General features: G+C 43.4%; 2 protein-coding genes, 1 long non-coding RNA gene and 3 other non-coding genes across 7 annotated transcripts; 5 read left to right on the top strand and 1 right to left on the bottom strand.

Annotated features, from left to right (window-relative positions):
* The first annotated feature begins 79 nt into the window (after positions 1 to 79).
* On the top strand, positions 80 to 4,648 carry LOC112890194. Its single transcript, XR_003228278.1, has 2 exons — positions 80 to 411; positions 658 to 4,648. It is a non-coding gene; the product is annotated as an uncharacterized LOC112890194 (long non-coding RNA).
* Positions 1,156 to 1,257, top strand: LOC112891231. Its single transcript, XR_003228459.1, has one exon. It is a non-coding gene; the product is annotated as a small nucleolar RNA R44/J54/Z268 family (small nucleolar RNA).
* LOC112891232 lies at positions 1,917 to 2,020 on the top strand. The gene has a single exon (XR_003228460.1). It is a non-coding gene; the product is annotated as a small nucleolar RNA R44/J54/Z268 family (small nucleolar RNA).
* LOC112891233 lies at positions 3,999 to 4,100 on the top strand. Its single transcript, XR_003228461.1, has one exon. It is a non-coding gene; the product is annotated as a small nucleolar RNA R44/J54/Z268 family (small nucleolar RNA).
* An 11,352-nt stretch (positions 4,649 to 16,000) lies between the features above and the next one.
* On the top strand, positions 16,001 to 17,579 carry LOC112889727 (casparian strip membrane protein 1). The gene is made up of 3 exons (XM_025956489.1): positions 16,001 to 16,711; positions 16,803 to 16,926; positions 17,087 to 17,579. The coding sequence occupies exons 1-3, from the start codon at positions 16,497 to 16,499 to the stop codon at positions 17,300 to 17,302; spliced, it is 555 nt and encodes a 184-aa protein (XP_025812274.1). The 5' UTR covers positions 16,001 to 16,496; the 3' UTR covers positions 17,303 to 17,579.
* LOC112889726 (pentatricopeptide repeat-containing protein At5g15300-like) lies at positions 16,851 to 19,561 on the bottom strand. Of its 2 annotated transcripts, none has more exons than XM_025956487.1 (2): positions 17,637 to 19,561; positions 16,851 to 16,980 (listed from the first exon to the last, which is right to left on the bottom strand). In XM_025956487.1, the coding sequence occupies exon 1, from the start codon at positions 19,353 to 19,355 to the stop codon at positions 17,796 to 17,798; it is 1,560 nt and encodes a 519-aa protein (XP_025812272.1). In that variant the 5' UTR covers positions 19,356 to 19,561; the 3' UTR covers positions 16,851 to 16,980; positions 17,637 to 17,795. The 2 variants fall into 2 exon arrangements, with proteins under 2 accessions (XP_025812272.1, XP_025812273.1); XM_025956488.1 differs by having other exon boundaries at positions 16,866 to 16,980; positions 17,745 to 19,561.
* Between the last annotated feature and the right edge of the window lie 930 nt (positions 19,562 to 20,491).

Consider the following 20,491-nt stretch of genomic DNA (forward strand, 5'->3'; position numbering starts at 1 on the left):
ACATCGCGCCCAGGGTTTTCTAGTGGTATGATAACTTCGTACTCATTTCAAAACCATGTATGGTTTGGTTTGGGCTTTAGGCCCGCCCCACCTTCTCTTTCCTGTGAGTTTTTACACTGGGCTGCAGAGCCCAAACCAGCCCAGCTCTCGTGCAAGTGCAGCATAAAGAAGAGAACCCGAGTGCCTCACTGTGGGACGATCTTGCTCACCCCCTCCAAAACCCTAGCCAGGTACATCCATCTCTGTAGCCGAAACCCCACCGCCCTCATCGATCTCCATCACCAAGCCGCCACATCTCTACACCTCGCCAAGGGAGCAAGAGGAAGCGAATGGCGAGGAGCCAGACAAATCTGCGGCGACCTTAGCTGCCGATACGGGTCGGCGGCACGAGAATCTCCTATGACAACCTCAGTTCGTATCCCCTGCCCTTTTCCTCTTTTGCTCCTTGTGACTTCCGCATTTCCTCCTTTTGTTTTTGCGGATTCGGTAGTGTGCCCCGTGATGTTGTTATACTTTGAGAGATCACTCGGTTTTTTTTGCGGCCCCTTAATGATTTGAGGCCTTGGATCTATGAACTAAGGTTTGAGCCTGATTTCTGAACCGAGTACTTGATTAGTTTGTTTTTTTTTTCTCATGGGGGGTATTCTGATCTGCCAGCCTGATGATTAGCATTGTTTGCACAAGAACGGAGATCTGATTGAGCTTCCTCGTCGAAGCCCACTTGACTGCTGTGGTGGATCATGGCAGGCAGGCAAGCTCGAGCTCGGCTCGTTGACAGCCCTACCACTCCCACTGTTGTGCTATGTTTTTGCACATGCAGACATAGCACGGCGAAGGAGGGGTGGATCTGCTTGGCTCGTTGAGACACGCACACACACATGCATATATACATATATATCCCCTCTTCTGCTCTTCTGCATTTCCACTGAGCAGGCTAAGTGGGCTCCGGGGAATGCGTCTGTAGATGCAAAAGTTATGAAGGCTATTGCAGGTTGGAAGAATGCCTTATCTAAATTTGTCTTAACTTGTTTAACGAGTTCATCACCAATTCGAAAGCTCTTTTGATTTGGTTGGTGTCAGTGCCAATGGTTTTGCGATATCTTACTGACTGATATTTGAGTTGCAAACTCGCAATATTTCACCCTATGGGCAACATTGGCAGATGACGAGAAGCAAAGACAATTGCATCTGCAGTGCTCCTGATTCATAGGTGCTCAATGGCATGATGACTCTGTCTAGGGGAATCTCTGATGCTAATAGTTAATTCCAGTTTCCATATAGCTCATGGAGTGTATGAGGTTAATTCCTGTTAAATCATGCTAGTAATAGGTCTCTTTTGAATCAGATAATGCAAGTTTTATTTATTTAATTTATAGAATTCTTATCTTGGTTTGTTCTTATAAAAGTTTCTGATCTCTTGTTGTAAGATAAGATATAAGTTTGTGCAATGTGGGTTTACCGTGACTGTCAACCTGGGAGAGTAGAGATCTGAATCCCATCTCCATGGAAGCTTACTTAGTAGCTCTGCTGGATCATGTTCTACTCCCTGTGTTCAAAATATTCCCTCTGATTCATAAATGTTTATTTACCTCTGGCTCTCGTCCTCAAAACAGGCTAAGTAGACTCTAGAAAATGTATTTGTAGATGCAAAAATTACAAAAGGTTTTGCAGATTGGAAAAAATGCATCTACTAGATTATTGTTACCGATTTAACAATTTCTTGGTTGCTACAAACTTGTTTCTCTGTTACATGTTACTCTCATTTTGTTCACAATCTGAAGGCTAATGTGCTTTAGTGTCGGTACCTTTCTTTTTGATTTGCCACGTGCCTGAAAATGAGCTTGAATGATTATTCTCTGGAATATGACCATCTTTGTTGATTCTTTTGTTGAGGAAACTTGGTTGGTATGCAAAGCATGGCCGATGATGATAAGAAAGACGAAGATATCTGCAGTGCTCCTGATTTAAATTCAGGACACAATAGCATGATGACTCCGTCTATGGGAATCTCTGATGCTGTGCCTTGTTTTGTTGCAAGTTGTTTTCTTGTATTTTTGTATGGCTTTAAGTGCTCATTGGAGGAATCTTGACTGGTTTGCGGTTTGCAATATTTCACCATTTCAAATTTGTTGTCAATGAGAAGACAAGATCATTTTAGCGTCCCTGGTGATACAACTGCTATATGTGCTATCAACTAGACTAGAATATGAATGTTTTTATGAAGCTATGGGTCAACTTACTACTATTAATTGCATAGCAGTCACTATTTTTCTTCTTTTAAAACCTTTTATCTTCTCTCATATCTGTGATTGATTTGGATCACCAGGGATATCATGATATGTCTGTTGTAGCTTAGTGATCATATTGTTCACGGTAAGGATGGGGGTCTGAATGCTCATTTCTGTTGTAGCCTGCCTTGTTGCTGCGGTGGAGTACTTATCCAGTCATACATATTCCCTCCGTGTCACCTTGTATGTCTTCTTTTACTGGGACCATGTTTGGCTTTGGGTTTTGTTTGTGCATTCCTCAGTGATCTGCACCTAATCTGTGTCTTTTTATTATTTTGTTTTTCTTTTTAGCGTTAAGATAGGTGGATGCTTTTAAACCATGGATCTGTTTATGCATGTTCTAGGAATTGCCATAATGGAATCCTGCAGTTTGCATCCTACATATATTGCAGTTTCAGTGTTTGTTCATGGGGCGTACTGATTTGCCAGCCTGATGTTTACCTCTGCACAAATAATGGAGATTGGAATACACTTGATCATTGAAGCTGGCTTGGCCGCTATGGTGGATCATATACTCCCTTCGTTCCAAAATACAAGTCCATCAATGCATGCATATCTCAGTCTGATTTTCTTCCACCAAGCTTGCCGAGCTGGCTCTGGTTAAGATATGTGTAGATAAAATGAAATATGAAGGCTTTGGCAGACGCATATGTGGCGTATAGTATCAGTGCATTATGTGCATTTGGAAGATTATTTGTGCAGAACTGCCATGCACTTCCTTCTAAAATGTTCTGGTTTTGGTTTTTATTATGGGGGCATTCTGATGTACCAGCCTGATGATTAACGGTAATTTGCATTAAGTGCAAATATCTGAATGCAATTCTCCTGTTGAAGGCTCTGCTGCTGCTGCTATAACCAGAAGGAACTCATCTAGTCTCAAATTTGAGTCACATCTATCCATGCATAAATTTCAGTCTTATTTTCCACCAGGGTGTCTAAGTGGGCTCCGACAAGAGTGTGTATATTAACAAAATGAAGGCCTTTGCTTGTGCATAACACATCCCTGTAGTACCATTGCATAATGTTTGCAAAGAAAGGTGTTTTCGCAACCATAATTCAGCTTGCAGAAATGCCGATGTATAGTGCCTCGGAAAAAAAGTTCTAATATCCGTTGTTTCATTTGTAAGCCAAAGTCCCAATGTTTTGTTTTTGTTGTGGGGGCAAGTGATCTGGTATACCAGCCTGATGATTATGATGTTTGCATTAAGAACTGAGATCAGAATGCACTTCTCCCGTTGAAGCTTGCTTGGCCATTGTGGTTGATGGTCTGCTGTTGCAGCTGCTAGTACTACTACTGCCTTCTTGGCCCTTGTCTCTCTCTCTTCTCTCCCTACTGCTGGCTGGCTTGCTGCCTGCCTGTGTGTGGATGTGTGTGTGTTTCTCCATCAACCTAGCTGGCCAAGTGAGCTCCGTGGAGTGTGTATGTAGATGCAAGGATTATGAAGGCTTGACAGATGCCATGCATACCCCCATTTTTGTTTAGAAGCTTTGGATTTTACTGTAGTTCTTTTGGTGGTCCTGTTTGGCAATTGCTGTCTTGTTAACTTGTATAACGAGTTCATCACTATTGCGGAAGTTGTTTTGATTTTGATGTACTGGAATGCAGCCTGTGCTGCTTTTGATTTGGTTGGTGTCGTGCTTATGGTTTTGTGATATCTTACTGGACTGATATGAATTGCAAACCTGAATTATTTCACCCTATGGGCAACATTGGCAAATGATGAGAAGCAAAGACGATTGCATCTGTACTGCTCCTGATTCATAGGGGCTCAATGGCATGATGACCCTGTCTAGGGGAATCTCTGATGCTAATAGCTAATTACAGTTTCGATCTAGCTTATGGAGTTTATGAGCTTGATTCCTGTTAAACCATGCTATTAATAGGTGTATGTCTCTTTTATCAGATAATGCAAGTTTTATTTATTTAACTTGTACAATTCTTATTTTGGTTTGTTCAGTTAAAAGTTTCTGATCTCTTATTGTAAGATAAGATATAAGTTTGTGCAATGTGGGTTTACCATGATCTTTCAACCTGGGAGAGCAGATATCTAAATCCCATCTCCATGGAAGCTTCTAAGTAGCTGTGCTGGATCATGTTGTACTCCCTCTGTTCTAAATATTCCCAGTGATTCATAAATGTTTATTCACCTCAGTCTCTCATCGTCAAAGCAGGCTAAGTAGACTCTAGGAAATGTTATGTAGATGCAAACATTACAAAAGGTTTGGCAGATTGGAAAAATGCCTCTACTTGATTATTGTTACCGATATAAGTTCTTGTTTGCTACAAACTTGTTTCTCTGATACTTGTTACTCTCACTTTTCTCACAATCTGAAGGCCAATGTGCTTTTGTTCTGGTACCTTTCTTTTTGATTTGCCACATGGGCTTAAAATGAGCTTGGATGATTATTCTCTGGAATATGGCGAGCTTTGTTGATTCTTTTGTTGAGGAAACTTGACTGGTATGCAAGTTGCATAATCATCATTCACTACAAAAGAAAGCGCCTTGTTTTGGGACAAAGACAAAGATAAAGACATCTCTAGCTCCTGATTTAAATTCAGGACACAATAGCATGATGACTCCGTCTAGGGGAATGTCTGATGCCAATCTATGTTTTGGTGCGTTGTTTTCTTGCAAGCTTCTTGTATTTTTTATGGATTTAAGGGCTCAATGGAGGAATCATGATTGGTTTACGGTTTGCAATATTTCACCATTTCAATTTGTTGGTGATGAAAAGACAAGATCTTTTTTAGTATCCCTAGTGAGACAATTGCTCTATGTGCTATCAACTAGACTAGAATATGAATGTTCTTATGAAGCTATGGGCCAACTTGCTACTGTTAGGCCTTGTTTGGTAGAACTCCCATAGCAGCTTCTAGGTTGAATCCAGGAGAAGTTACCACATAGTTATTCTGAGAGAAGTGATTCTATGCTTATTATGTGGATTGATTCTTTGAAATGATCTAAGGAGTTGGGAGCTGATAAAAGTAGCTTCTCCTGATTCACTTTACACACTACATCTGTTTTTCATAAAGTTAATCTTAGAGAATCATAAAAGATCACTTTCAGCCAGTGAATCACTTCTCTCAGAGAATTAGCTTCTATAGAGAATAAGAATCAGTTGGAGCTCGACTACACAGGCCCTTAATTGCACAGTAGTCACTATTTTCTCCTTTCAAAACCTTTTATCTTCTTTTATATCTGAGATTTATTTGGATTACCAGGGATATCATGATATTTCTATTATAGCTTAATAATCAAACTGTTTGCATTAAGAATGGAGATCTGAATGTGCATCTACATTGCATCCTGCCTTGTTGCTGTGGTGGATCAGTAGTGGTGCGGTACTAACCAGTCATACATATTCCCTGCGTGTCACCATGTCTTTTTTTTCTGGGATCATGTTTGGCTTTGGGTTTTGTTTGAGCATTCCTCAGTGATCTGCACCTAATCCGAGTCTTTTTATTATTTTGTTTTTCTTTTTAGCATTAAGATGTAAAGGTTAGATAGGTGGATGTTTTTTAAACCATGGATCTGTTTAAGCATGTTCTAAAAATTACCATATATATATATATTCCAGTTTCCGTGTTTGTTCATGGGACATACTGATTTGCCAGCCTGATGATTACCTCTGCACTAATAGTGAAGATCAGAATACACTTAATCACTGAAGCTGGCTTGGCCGCTGTGGTGGGTCATATACTTCCGCCTTCCTCCGTTCCAAATTATAGGTCGGTCCATCCGTCCATTCATATCAGTCTGATTTTCTTCCACCAAGCTGACTGAGCTGGCTCTGATTAAGATGTGTGTAGATAAAAAGAAATATGAAGGCTTTGGCAGACACATGTGGTGCATCGTACCAGTGCATTTGGAAGATTATTTGTGCAGAACTACCATGCATATTCCCTTCAAAAAAGTTCTGATTTTGGTTTTATTATGGGGGCATTCTGATGTACCAGCCTGATGATTACAGGTAATTTGCATTAAGAGCGAATGTCTCAATGCACATATCCTGTTGAAGGCTGCTTAGCCACTCTGGTTTGTTTTAAAACTAAAATTACAGTAGTAATTGTGAGGCAAGAAGTCATCTTTATTCATTGATCACTGTTATTTATACATGTATGAAGAGGTGGAGGAGATGTCTGTTAAAAGAAGATCGTGGCCATTGATTAGGCAACCGCCGTAATCAACGTCTGTGATTTTCTCCTATACTACTCCTAATGATCAACTGATTATATACTGTAACACTCCTCCTTGAGCAGTTGTCCATCATGTATAATCTTTAGAGATCCTGTGAAATAAAGGCTTGCAATATATATATATATACTGCGTAAAACTTCAGAAAAACTCAGTGGGAAAATTTGGAGAAAATGAACAGTATATATCCTTGGTATCTCTATCGAAAATTCCGGAGGGAAAACGAGAGATAGACATTTACTTGCGTTGACATTACCTCATTAAAAACCTAATATGAGAAAACTTATGTAGCAAAACTCATATAGGAAAAGAGTACAATGTGATGTGTAAGAATAGTTAAATCAAAGAGATGCTCCCCCTGATGCAAGCAAATCTCTAAGTCGGCGCATACCAATGCCCTTAACACATTTGTTAAATGTAAAATAAGGTAGCGATTTAGTGAATAAGTCTGCGAGGTTATCACAAGACTTATCTTGCATGACATTTATCTCACCACTTTGTTGGAGTTGGTGAGGGTAAAATAGCTTAGGAGAGATATGCTTCGTAGCATCACTCTTGATATAACCTTGTTGCATCTGTGCAACACAAGCTGCATTATCTTCGTAGATAATGGTGGGTAACTCAATAGGTTGAATTCCACAAGATGATTGTATATGATTAATCACCCTTCTTAGCCATACATATTCACGTGAGGCTTCATATAGTGCAATGATCTCTGAGTGATTTGTGGATGTTGCTACCAGAGTCTGTTTAGAAGACTTCCATGACATAGCAGTTCCACCGTGTAGAAATACATATCCTGTTTGTGATCTTGCATTATGAGGATCTGAAAGATATCCTGCATCTGTATATCCCACGAGGCTATCCCACGAGGCTAGGATCCTGATTTCTTTCGTAGAATAGACCAAGATCTGTCGTGCCTTGGAGATATCGAAGGATATTCTTAATCCCATTCCAATGGCGTTTAGTGGGAGCGGCACTGTGTCTAGCAAGTAGATTTATTGCAAATGCAATATCGGGTCTGGTATTGTTTGCTAGATACATAAGTGCTCCAATTGCACTGAGGTATGGGTATTCAGGACCTAAAACCTCTTCTCCATCTTCACGTGGCCGCAAAGGATCTTTATCCTTCTCAAGGGACCGAACGATCATTGGAGTTTTGGACGGATATGCATTGACCATATTGAATTTACTCAATACTTTCTGGACATATGCCGATTGGTGAACGAGAATTCCCGTTGGAAGGTGCTCAAGTTGTAAGCCCAAGCAAAATTTGGTTTTACCCAAATCCTTCATTTCAAACTCTGTTTTTAGAAGATTACATGCTTCATTAATATCACGTTTATGACCAATGATATTTAAATCATCTACATAAACTGATATAATACAGAAGCCTGTAGAAGATTTCCTAATGAATACACACGGGCAATCATCACTGTTAGAATAACCCTTATCCATAAGGAATTCCTTAAGTCGGTTGTACCACATTCTCCCAGACTGTTTTAAGCCGTAGAGAGATTTGTTGAGTTTAACACAAAACAAGTTACGGTTTTTGCTATTATTCGGTACAGATATTCCATCAGGAACTTTCATGTAGATGTCCGAATCTAGTGACCCATAAAGATATGCGGTCACGACGTCCATCAATTGTAAAAATAGACGCTTTTGTACTGCCAATGATATTAAATATCGGAAAGTTATTCTATTCATAACGGGAGAGTATGTCTCATTGTAATCAATGCCAGGTCTTTGAGTAAATCCTTGCGCAACTAATCTCGCTTTATACCTCAGAACCTCGTTATTTTCATTTCGTTTCCGAGTGAAAACCCATTTGAATCCAACAGGATGAACTTTATGAGGTATAGGTATCACTGAGGTGAATACCTGTCTTTTCGCTAGTGAGGATAATTCGGAGTTAATTGCTTCCTTCCATTTGTTCCAGTCCGAGCGTTGTTGACACTCTACCATGGATTTAGGATCTGGATCAGATAGGAGGTTATTGGCTATGATCGATGAGAAACATGCGTTGACGACCGTATTCTTACGATCATATAGTTCTCCAGAACTAGTATAATTAATGGAAATTTCTTGTATCCTGTGTAATTCTTCTTGATTCATAGGAAGAATGGGTTCAGGGTGTTCCGATGTGCCAGCAACATCTGAATTGTGCACTATAGTGCTGGTTTGTGGATGTACTGTATCCACTCGATGTCCATCAACCGGAAGTTAACTTTCGTTTACTGATTTAGAGGATCGTGTGTTCCTCCCTTTCCTTTGTCGCTTATTAGAAGCATTATCCCGCTTAGCAACCCTCCCCCTAATCGGTTGAGAAGGGGGTTGAATGGTTTTTCGAGGTACCTCCACTCGGCTGGGCGCATTGACAGCAGGATTCAAGGATTTTGTGATACCATTATAGTCAGTAAACGCATTAGGCAGATTGTTAGCAAAGTGTTGCAATTCTATAATTTTCTGAACTTGAAGTTCAGTTTCCTGAGTACGAGGGTCTGAGTATAGGATGGATTTGTCATCCCAATTGATTTCCTGGCATTCGTTAGGATACTTAAATTCTCCCGCTAATGCCGGGAAATGATCTTCATTAAAGATGCAATCAGCGAACCGGGCTGTGAATAAATCACCGGTTAGGGGCTCTAGGTATTTGATTATCGATGGGGATTGGTATCCCACATAGATACCCAATTTCCTATGAGGTCCCATAGCTGTTCGTTGAGGCGGTGAAACAGGGGTATACACCGCACATCCAAATTTCCGAAGATGGGAAATACTTGGGGGTTTCCTCGCACTAGGTGCAACGGTGAAGTGCTATGATATGCAGTTGGGCGAAGTTGAATGAGATCAGCAGCATGTAAAACTGCGTGACCCCAACAAGAAGTAGGTAAATTGCATTCATGAAGTAAAGGTCTTGCAATGAGTTTAATTCTCTTAATAAGAGATTCAGCTAAACCATTTTGAGTATGTACATAAGGTACTGAATGTTCAACGTGTATTCCTTGGGCCATACAATAATCATTGAATGCTCGAGAAGCAAATTCAGCCGCATTATCCAGGTGGATCTTCTGGATTTGATGTTCAGGATAAGATGCTTTCAATCGAATGACTTGCGTCATGATTTTAGCGAAGGCATGGTTGCGTGTGGATAAAAGATACACGTGTGACCATCGTGTAGATGCGTCAATCAAAACCATGAAATATCTGAACGGTCCAGACAATGGTTGTATGGGGCCACAAATGTCGCCTTGAATGCGTTCAAGGAACTTAAGTGGCTCAGCATGAATCTTAAGCGGAGATGGTTTTAAGATTAGCTTTCCTGTTGCACAAGATGTACATATAAAATCAGAAGGTTTAGGAAATTTAGTAGACTTTAAATCATGACCAATGCAATTACCTGTGATTTTCCGCAACATTCCTATTCCAGGATGGCAAAGGCGTGCATGCCAAATCTTGAATGCGTCAACATTCTGAAAAATCACCTTGTACGTAACATGAGGTACAGGTTTTATGTATGTGTAGTACAATCCAGACGGAAGCGAAAGTATTCTTTCCAGAATGTTAGAGCCATATTCAGAAGGTTTGGTAATGAGAAGAAATTCCTCATTATTTTCTGTATGTGTAGAAATATGTAAACCACATTTCCGAATATCTCGGAAACTCAATAAGGTACGAGTTGAATCAGGATATAATAAAGTATCCTCAATTGTAACTTGTGTACCCATAGGGAGCGTAACAGTGGCTCGTCCAGAACCAACTATTGTTGCATCGCGTCCAGCGATTGTCAAAACATTTCCTGTTCTCTTAGTGAGAGTTTGGAAATATTTTGTTTCCCTAAGAATAGAGTTAGTGGTACAACTATCTACTAGGCACAATTCTTCCTCCATCGGATTGACTCCCGCAAATCTAGATAATTAAAGAATTATAAGAACTCAATTAATTATACATAGAATTACATACATAATAATACGATAGAGTATGAAGTGTACACACACTTATAGTCGATGTCTCGAGGCTTATTACAATACATATGTCCCATACACACACACGGACAATAGAGAGTTGATTTCTTATGGATCCTAGTTAAGGTCTCCAAAGACGTCATCCAAACTATAGTCGACGATGACGTTGTCTATGTCCATAGGCTCAGTGTAGGTCAGGAGTGGAAGGTTGGAAGTGCATGGTTCCTTTTGACTCATGCTTGGACTTCCAATATCAGCCTTCAAGTTGGATGGAGTGGCGAAGTGAGCTTCGTATTCCTGTCCTTCTGCAGCCTTGCCTTTGAGAGCTTGCTGGTACAGAGCCACTAAGTGGCGAGGAGTGCGACACTTGTTGGTGGGATGGTTGTAGCATCCACACTTCTTACACTTCTCATCCTTGGAAGTAGTAGTGTCTTTCCTCGGAGCCTTTGTGTTTTTCTTACCCTTACGCTTGTTGCGTCTGCGCTTCTTTGAATTATCAGAAAACTTGGAATGGTTTTTGAAGCCATTCCCTTTCTTCTCATCTTTCATAGCATGATGTATTTCAGGTATAGGGGCAGCCCCAACACGACGTTGCTTATGATTCTTCATCGTAAGCTCATCGTGCTTTTCTGCCTGAAGCAGATCATGTATGAGTTCAGAGTAAGTCTGATAATTGCGAGCACGGTATTGATGTTGCAAGACCCTATCAGATGGGAGCATAGTTTGGAGTGTCTTTTCAATCTTATCCGCATCTGGAGGTTCCTTGCCACAAAAACGCAAACGAGCACAGATTTTATGAATAGCATGGTTGTAATCACCTATGGACTTGTAGTCCTGGAGACGAATATGAGTCCAGTCATGATTCGCCTCAGGTAAGATTACAGCCTTCTGTTGCTCATACCTGTCTTTAAGGGATAACCATAGTACATTTGGCTCTTCTTCCATCACGTATTCTGCTTTCAGATCAGGATGGAGGTGATGCCTGAGAATGTACAATGCGTTGTACTTGTAGGCATCATGCAGTGGCTCAGTCCTCTCTGCAGGAGGTAGCAATGCACTCAGAATGTTCTTTGAGGCAAGGCTGATCTTGATATCCAGTGCCCAAGTAGGATAGTTATGTCCATCGAGAGCGAGTTCTTCAAACTCTTTGGCCATTGATCCTACACAAGCAACCAGAGATTTTCTGTTTAGGAAATCATCATGGGTGTGTTGTAGTATGTGTAGGAGCACAACATATTGTATGCTTGCTCGTATTGAGTTGTAAGAAATAACCCAATTGAGGTGAATAATATGCCATTTTGCATGAAATAACGATAATTTAAGATCTCAATTGCAAATAATGCAAGAGGTCAAAAAAATCGTCATGGCAAGGTTAATGATGCAGCTTATATAGTATTTAGAAAAATTAAGAACACATGGTAACTTAATTTTATGAATAATGTGACATTGATTGTGTAAGGATTAAATAAATTTATATTCTTGCTCGTATTAAATCACTTGGATTTAATTAAGATGAATTAAATTTGTGAATATACATTTGAAGGAATGCAAAGAAACATATGTCAATATATGGAATAATGTAGAAAATATTCATTGACATATTTTCCAAGTTATAAAACCTTGGAAAATTCCTAACACAATATGCTACTTGAAAAGTCATAAGCTGAGGGTTAAAATTAACATTTAAATCCCTAAACATTATCAACTCTAATTGCTGGGAATTAGAAAAATTAAATAACAAATGTAGCTAGGTTTTCTATGCAGTCCATGCGCGAATGTCGGCCCAGCACGCGCGGCGGCCCAACGCCTCGTGGCGTACGGCGGGCGGGCGGGCGGCCTGACCTGCGCGCGCGGCCCGCAGGCGCGCGCGGCCAGCGCGGCCAGCAGCGGCCTGCAGGCGCGCGCGGCCAGCGCGGCCCGCAGGCGCGCACGGCCAGCGGCGGCCCGCAGGCGCGCGCGGCCAGCGTGGCGAGCGCGGCGAGCGGCGGCCCGTGCGGTGAAAACCGCCGTATAAGAGCCGAGCAGTTAGGGTTGGGAACCCTAACCGCCCATTCCATCCACCACCAGCCGCCGCACCAGTTGCGACTGTGCTGCCGCGCCGCCGGGCAGTCGCCGCCGCGCCGGCCGGGGGCCGTGCCGCCCAGGGGTGGCGTGCTGCGCCGCCCGGAGCCGCGTGGAGCACCGCCGCGCCATGCGGGGCCGTGCCGCCCGGGGGGGGGGTCAGAGGCGGCGACGAGGGGGTGAGCGCGAGCGCTCTCGACCGGCATCCACCTCGGATGGATGTGCCGTCTTGGCCCACGAGCCCGTCTTGCGAGGACGGGGGGAAAGATGGTGCGCCAAGCGGCGGACCATGCGGTTGCCGCTTGGGCTGAGCAAAGGCGGCGGAGATGCGGTGCCCGAGGGTCCGGCTTCGTCGGAAGGGCGCGTCGGGGGTGGCTGCGGGTCGTCGTCGCCGGCAGTGGGGTCGCCCGATCCGGATGCAGGTGGCGGCGGTTCTGAAGGAGTGGCCGCCATCCGGGCTGGGCACGGCCCCCACCCATGGCGTGGGCAGTGGCGGAGGGGGCGGAGCGGTTGCTGCGTCTCTGAAGCCCGCAACCGCTCGGCCACCCGCTCAGGCGACGGTGAAGGCGGGTGAGCCCACCCGTCCCCACGGGTCAGCAGGGGCCGGTGCGGTGGCGCCTGCGCAGGTGGTGGAGGACCGATATCCGCCACTGCCAGTGGAGGAGACGCCGGTGGTGCGGCGCTAGGGCCCGCACCCGGGTCACCGCCAGTCCGCCGGAGTTGCTCTGGGTCAAGGGTGACCCGAGCATCACTTCGTCGAAGCCTGTGGGCAAGACGACGACGGCGGGCAGTGCCAGCGCGTAGCAGGCGACGGCTAGGGATTTCAACACCACGCCGGTGATGATGGCCGTCGTTCATGACGAAGCGAAGGATGAATGTGAGAAGAACAAGGGAGAGTTCTCTGTACATAATGACTTACAGATGAAACTCTCCTCTTTTCTTGTGGCTCCGTGGAGAACAAGTGCTGATGACGTGTTTTAAAACTAAAATTACAGTAGTAATTGTGAGGCAAGAAGTCATCTTTATTCATTGATCACTGTTATTTATACATGTATGAAGGGGTGGAGGAGATGTCTGTTAAAAGAAGATCGTGACCATTGATTAGGCAACCGCCGTAATCAACGTCTGTGATTTTCTCCTATACTACTCCTAATGATCAACTGATCATATACTGTAACATGGTTGATGGTCTGCTGCTGCTGCTACTACTATAACCAGAAGGAGCTCATCTCTTCCTACACCGCCCCTCTCTGTCTTCCTGTGTGTGTGATTCTAAATCAACCAAACTGGCTAAGTGGGCTCCATGGAATGCATATGTAGATGCAATGGTTATGAAGGCTTGGCAAATATAAGAATGCTTTCTTATTGAACAATTTCGTTTTATAACAAGTAATTTCTCTCTATAAACTTTGTGTTTCTCTTCCATTTTCCAAATGACTTTTCTAAACTGCGTTGCGATTGACCTCTTTTTGTGAATTTTTCCTTTTGTAAAGCTAAACAAATTAACTGCATTTAAATGGGCAATTAGTCTGAGAAAGCAATCAAACATGTCAAGGTCTCGAGAAGAATTGGCAGTAGGAGTACTAGCTAGCTTGCATGCGCAACCCAGTTAGCAAAGTAGCTGAGAGCAAGCGTCAGATGGTGTAGACATGCATGCATGCATGCAAATTTGCAGCAGCATCAACAGGCATGCAGTAGTTGATATTGAGCTAGCTTTCAATTCTTCAGAACTTTCACCGGATCCAGGGGGTACATGGCCCAGGTTGGCCTTAACGTAGCTCCGACAGTGGTGCCTTGAAAAAATAAATTCTAATATCTGTTGTTTCATTTGTAAGCCAAGTCCCAATGTTTTGTTTTTGTTACGGGGACAGGTATTCTTGTATACCAGCCTGATGATTATGATGTTTGCAATAAGAACGGGGATCAGAATGCACTTCTCCCATTGAAGCCTGCCTGGTCATCTGGTTGATGATATCTCTCTCTTAATGCCTTCTTGAGTTCTTGGCCCTCATCTCTGTCTGTCTCTCTTTCTCTCTTCTCTTGCTGCTGGCTAGCTAGCTGGCTACCTGTATGTGGGTGTGTGTGATTATCCATCAACCAAGCTGGCCAAGTGAGCTCTGTGGAATGTCTATGTAGATGCAAAGATTATGAAGGCTTGACAGAATGGCAGATGCCGAGAATTCCCCCCATTTTTCTTTAGAATCTTTGGCTTTTTACTGTTCTTTCTTTGTGGTCCGGTTTGGCAATTGCTATCTTGTTTTCTTAACTGCAACGTGATTGGCTTCAGTTTTCGTTATTTCTTTTTGGGTTGTAAAGCAAATGGGGCTGTGAATGGTTTTGTTATTACACATGCTACTTTTATTCCAGAAAAAATTACACATGCTACCATCCCTCTATCCAGCTGGTTGGTTGGTAATTCGAGACCAGGGTAGGAATTCATGGAAGAAGTGAACAAGCAATATGGAATGGCAGTGTAGTCAAATACTCTTGTTTTGTTTGTTGGAAAGGTTTGTTAGTTTTTTTAGTGGTGAACATATAGAAGAATTTCTGATAAGTTATGTTGAAGATAGTTGATTAGAAGTGACACTTGTGTTCCATTTCTTTTGTTTCGTGACTATTGACTCTCTGCAAGTTGGATGTCATCCATTTCTATATGATGCTGAATGTGTTGATATGTATGCCAGATGTGTATATGGAACGAAATAGTCGTATTTATATGTTTTCTGTTGATTTTGACTATAGCTCTAAATGTGCTCACGGAGTATTGGAATAACTGTGTGCCGCAGAATATGCGGTGCACTTTTATAAAAAGAAAAGAAAAGAAAAAGAATATGCGGTGCCCTGATTATAATGCTTCCTGCCTTCCTGGAACCAGTTTCTGTGTGTGTAGACGTGGTGTGGCGCGTGTACATATTATGAAGTGTAAAACAAACACTCCTGACTAATCCTTTTTTTTTCCATCTCCCACACAATGAACGCTTATAAACCCTTGTGTGATACCACAGCACTCTTTTCTGCTATTTCTCAAATCTCAATTCCCGCCCCTGTTACTCAGGGCAAAGCTCAATCCCTGCCATGGTTAGTCAGGGCACGCGGCGGTGCTCGGTGCTCCGTTAACTGTCGATGTAATTGAATTACACGGTCTGGAGTCGTAATGGATTTCTAACATTAATTCAGCTCCCCTGCCCGCCAATTTGGCTCAGCATGCTAATAATTTTGTATGGATTTTCAGCATGTTAGCCAAATTTCAACTGAATTTGAGTTTGATTCTCAAGATGCAATGCTAGAAACTTAGAAAGCAAAGAAGGCCATGGAAAGAAACCATGGTAAACTGAAGGCAGGATAATTCTTTTGCACAAAGATAAAGGAAAAAAAATCAGCCATCAATGCTTCCTCCAAATAGAGAACATATGCTACCAATGAGTAAGTAGGAAAGCGTAAATAATACAAGCAGACGGCCTAAAGTGAAGGCTGATAAGTGAACAGCCTGCTATGGACGCTCCACATAGCACATACGGTTCTTGGAGCTGTGAAGAGCACGAAATAATTCACCAACTAAAACAGACAACCCCGAGATCTCGTGAACCGACATAAAGTTGAATATCACAATGCTTCTGGAGTTGGAACGAGCTAACAAGCGTTTAGTTGAAGCCTCCTGCATAGGACACATAGCAGTGACATGCAAATGCCCATAGCACCGCTCATTTGGAAGTCCACGGATGTAAAGAGACCATAAACTCTGCACGAAATGAGGCGATTGATCTCCATGGAGCAAGTAGAGTAGGTGTCAACCGAAATGCACCTGGAAGTACTCACAGAACACACCCTGTACGGCCACCTGCTCTGGCATCGAGCCGACCTAATCCATTTGCACTTTGTGCAGCTCGCCAATCACCAAGCATATATATGTGAAGAAGGGGCTCTATTCTTCAAAGCAGCCTAGCAATCAGGTTTCACAGAGTGAGAGTTTTATATCGTTCACAATGAAAGAATCCAGTGAGCATGGCGAGACATCCAAGGCCCCCCTGAGCAGAGGGGTCAGCAAAGGACTGTCAGTGCTTGATCTCATACTTCGCTTCATTGCCATCATCGGCACCCTTGCCAGTGCCATTGCAATGGGCACCACCAACGAGACGCTGCCTTTCTTTACACAGTTCATCCGGTTCAAGGCACAGTACAGTGATCTCCCGACTCTCACGTAAGCCAACCTCAATAAAGCAATGATCTCAGATAACAAACCTATGAGTATCTGATGCTCCAACTGTTCTAATATCTTTCCTTTTCGGCAGGTTCTTCGTCGTTGCAAATTCTATTGTCTGCGCCTATCTCATCCTCTCACTTCCATTATCGATTGTGCACATCATTAGGAGCAGAGCCAAATTCAGCAGGCTGCTATTGATCTTTCTTGATGCGGTAAGATTGCCTCCTTTTCTAATTCAAAGTATATTGAGAACTTGAAAAATCATCCTGCATGAAAGTACGCATGATTACTCAACTTGTTTATATTGAAAAGAAAGAATCATCAACAAATATATCACCTAGTTATCTGTTTTCTTTTGTGATTATTTTGAAGGCAATGCTAGCACTGGTGACCGCGGGAGCATCTGCAGCAGCGGCTATTGTGTACTTAGCACACAAAGGCAATGTCAGGGCAAACTGGCTTGCTATTTGCCAGCAGTTTGACTCATTCTGCGAGCGTATCTCTGGATCACTTATTGGTTCATTTGGAGCCGTGGTTGTGCTGATACTGCTGATATTACTCTCCGCCATTGCCCTTGCGAGGCGCTAGATCAAACCGTGCATCATTTTCTTCCAGCAGTGTGAAGTATACAATATAATAGTGTGATCATCGGGCTTCTATCTTTATGTAATCGTCTATGTGCCTATAAGCCTATTACATCTTGCTATGATGATCCTTTGCTATCTCAAGTGTTGCCGTGATTCTGTACCTATTCTTTTATCTTGACAGTTGATGCCGTGTACCTTCATATATAGAAGCCACAGAAAATGAATATGTATGAACTATTATGGATGAAGCAAAATAGTTTCTGAAGGAGTTGTTGGTATATTCTTTGCCCACGTATATATAAAAAAGAAAATGTGATTGGCTTATATATCCATACCTGCTTCTGGCAGTGAAATTATGGCAGATTTAACTTGACTGAGCTGGGATCTACTAACAGAAATGGTATACAAGCAGAAATGAAAAGCCATTCGTGGGCGTTTATCACCTTTTCCATTTTCCATTCAATAGTAGAAGTGTAGGACATCCAAAATCACAGTTACAGTGCTGAAAGACCAGCAGTTTTATGGCCAATCTGAGCACAACCAACTACTTTTCTTAGCCCTCTTTTATCCATTGATCTTCGCACTGTCTCCACCCTTGACCATTCACCGTACGATGAATAAATGCCAGAGAGGAGTACATAATCACCACTTACATCTCCATTTATGCTAAGAAGCTTCTCCTGAGCAATTTTGCCCAGAGCCATATTCCCGTGGGTTCTGCAGGCGCCAAGCAGTGTCCTCCATACAACTGCATTTTGTTGCCTCATGCCACTCACAATTGCAAATGCTTCATCCAGTAGACCAGCACGGCCAAGCATGTCAACAATGCAACTGTAATGCCTTGCATTAGGATCAATCCCATACCTTTCTTTCATAAGATAGAAATACCTCTGACCATCTTCAACCAGTCCGGCATGGTTGCATGCGCCCAGAACACATAGGAAAGAAATCTCATTTGGGTGAATTTTCTCTTCAAGCATTTTATTGAAGAACTGAACTGATTTTTCCGCTTGTCCATGCAAGGCTAGTCCTCCAATGATCGAATTCCATGTCCAAACATCTTTCTCCTTCATCCTGCTACAGACTTCCAATGCAGTATTGACATCACCACATTTTGCATACATTGATACCAATGCATTTCCAATCAAAATACTTATTCGTCTGCCTTCCAAGTGCAAAGAATGTATCATCCTCCCTGCATCAAGTGACCCTGCATTTGCACAGCACGACAGCAAGCTAACAATAGTCGCGTCATCAGGCATCCACCCTGCACCCCTCATCTCATCAAAGACCTCCAACGCTTGCTCCAGCATTCCCTGCGTCGAGTACCCAGTGATGATAGTGTTCCACGAAACCACATCCTTCTCTGGCGCACAATCAAACAGCTCCCTCGCTTTCTCCATCTCCCCGTGCTTCGCATACGCACCCAGCATCACGTTCCAGCACACAATGTCCTTGTGCCGGCCCTGATCAAACATTTGCCTCGCCATGTCCAGGTTACCTCTGCACGCGAGCCCAGCTATGACAGCCGACCACGCCACGATGTCCCGCTCGCTGGCTTCACCAAGAAGCATGCCAGCGACACCCAAGTCCCCGCACTTGGCGTGCATATTGATGAGCGCGTTCCTCACGAACGCGTCCTCCAGGAACCCAAGCTTCACGACGACGCCATGCACCTGCCACCCAGCGCTAGAACAAGCCGGCACGCGGATCCCTGCACAGCAGGCGCGAAGGAGGTAGCAGAAGGTGAACCCGTCGGGCCTCAGGTCCACCGTTTCCATACGGCTGTACACTGCGAAGGCCGCGTGGGACGCTCCGGCATGCGCGTACCCGCGCAGCATGGCATTGTGCATGAAGAGGTCCGGGCCCGGGGGAGGGATTCCGTCGAACAGCCTGCGCGCGTAGTCCATGCCGCCGCGGAACGACACGGTGCAGGAGAGGAGAAGGTCGCGCACGGGTTGTAGGCCGCGCGAGGTGATGCCGCTGACAACAAGGTTGCCGTGGATTTGCTTGAGCGCGCGCAGGCTCAAGCGCGCAGAGCCCTTCCGGATCATGCGGTTGCGCTGTATCGGGAGCGGTATCTCTTGGGAGACCACTGTGATCAAGAAGGTAAAGGAGTAAGGAGGCCGGTTGTGGAGAAGATCGCTGGGTGTGGTGTACGGCAGGGCGTGGCCGTCGCCGCCGGAGCGGCAGCGCGGCGAACAGCGCGCGATGGGCAGGTGCGGGTAAGAGGAAGACACGGTAACAAGCTCACACAATACGGTTCCGTCGAAAGAAAACAATGTTCGTTGCAGAGAAAGTTGAAACACACAATTTGCAGGATGTGTTTCATTTGGAAATCGGGTTGCCTTCTGGTTCAATTCAATAATCGACGAACACTCATACAAAGTCTATATGAACATCGTATTACACTCATACGGGGCAATGATAAGAAGAGTACATTTATCATGCAATTTAAAATAACCTCCCCATCTATAAACTTAAGGACATGATGGATTTTTCAAGCTTTGGTTACCAGAAATAAAATAGTTGAAGTTCATTCTACATGTTGAATAGACCACACCTACTAACTAATGTATTATACTTTTATTCTGGCTTCGCGCAAAATGTTATAACCGGAGTTAACTAGCTTCCTTAGGTCGAGCCTAGGCAATACGGAACCAAAGGTCCCTAACTGCTGCCGGTGCTCCCAACACTAGCACACGCGCTGGGCTGATATAAAAGAACCTCTAATGGCAATAATGGCAAGATAGAAGAACGCTTATTCATCCAACAAGATTTCAAACCCTATGTCAATTCCTCTCTCTCCTATAGTTTTTCTTTAATTTGAAGAGTTGTTATCGCATTATGCTTAGGCAAGAAAATTCTACCCTGGCATTAAATTATCACGTGATCTGTATTTTTAAATACAACACAAAACCAAAACTCGTTAGTGAAGTCGATTTAAGTGTCTCCTTGTAGTTGTCATAAAGAGCCACAATTATTTTAAAATAAAAATTCGTGAGGAACAAATTATGACTTGAAGTTTAGACCAGGCATGTTCGCTTTGGTCTATCTATATTCCAGGTCCAATATAATTTGGACTTCATCACGACCTGCATCACCGTCCATAGTACCATGTCTTTGTTTTGTGTTTCTTTCTATAAATCGCATCTGATGTACTCCGACCCCACCAGTCATCCACCCGTGC

This window comes from Panicum hallii, chromosome 4 (assembly GCF_002211085.1).
Source record: "Panicum hallii strain FIL2 chromosome 4, PHallii_v3.1, whole genome shotgun sequence".
Taxonomy (NCBI): Eukaryota; Viridiplantae; Streptophyta; class Magnoliopsida; order Poales; family Poaceae; genus Panicum; species Panicum hallii.

Excerpts from the sequence above, each read along its gene's own strand:
- LOC112889727 (XM_025956489.1), top strand. The coding sequence starts at position 16,497 with ATGAAAGAATCCAGTGAGCATGGCGAGACATCCAAGGCCCCCCTGAGC. Across the intron at positions 16,712-16,802 it reads AGTGATCTCCCGACTCTCAC|GTTCTTCGTCGTTGCAAATT; the intron begins GTAAGCCAACCT and ends CCTTTTCGGCAG. Across the intron at positions 16,927-17,086 it reads TATTGATCTTTCTTGATGCG|GCAATGCTAGCACTGGTGAC; the intron begins GTAAGATTGCCT and ends ATTATTTTGAAG.
- LOC112889726 (XM_025956487.1), bottom strand. The coding sequence starts at position 19,355 with ATGATCCGGAAGGGCTCTGCGCGCTTGAGCCTGCGCGCGCTCAAGCAA.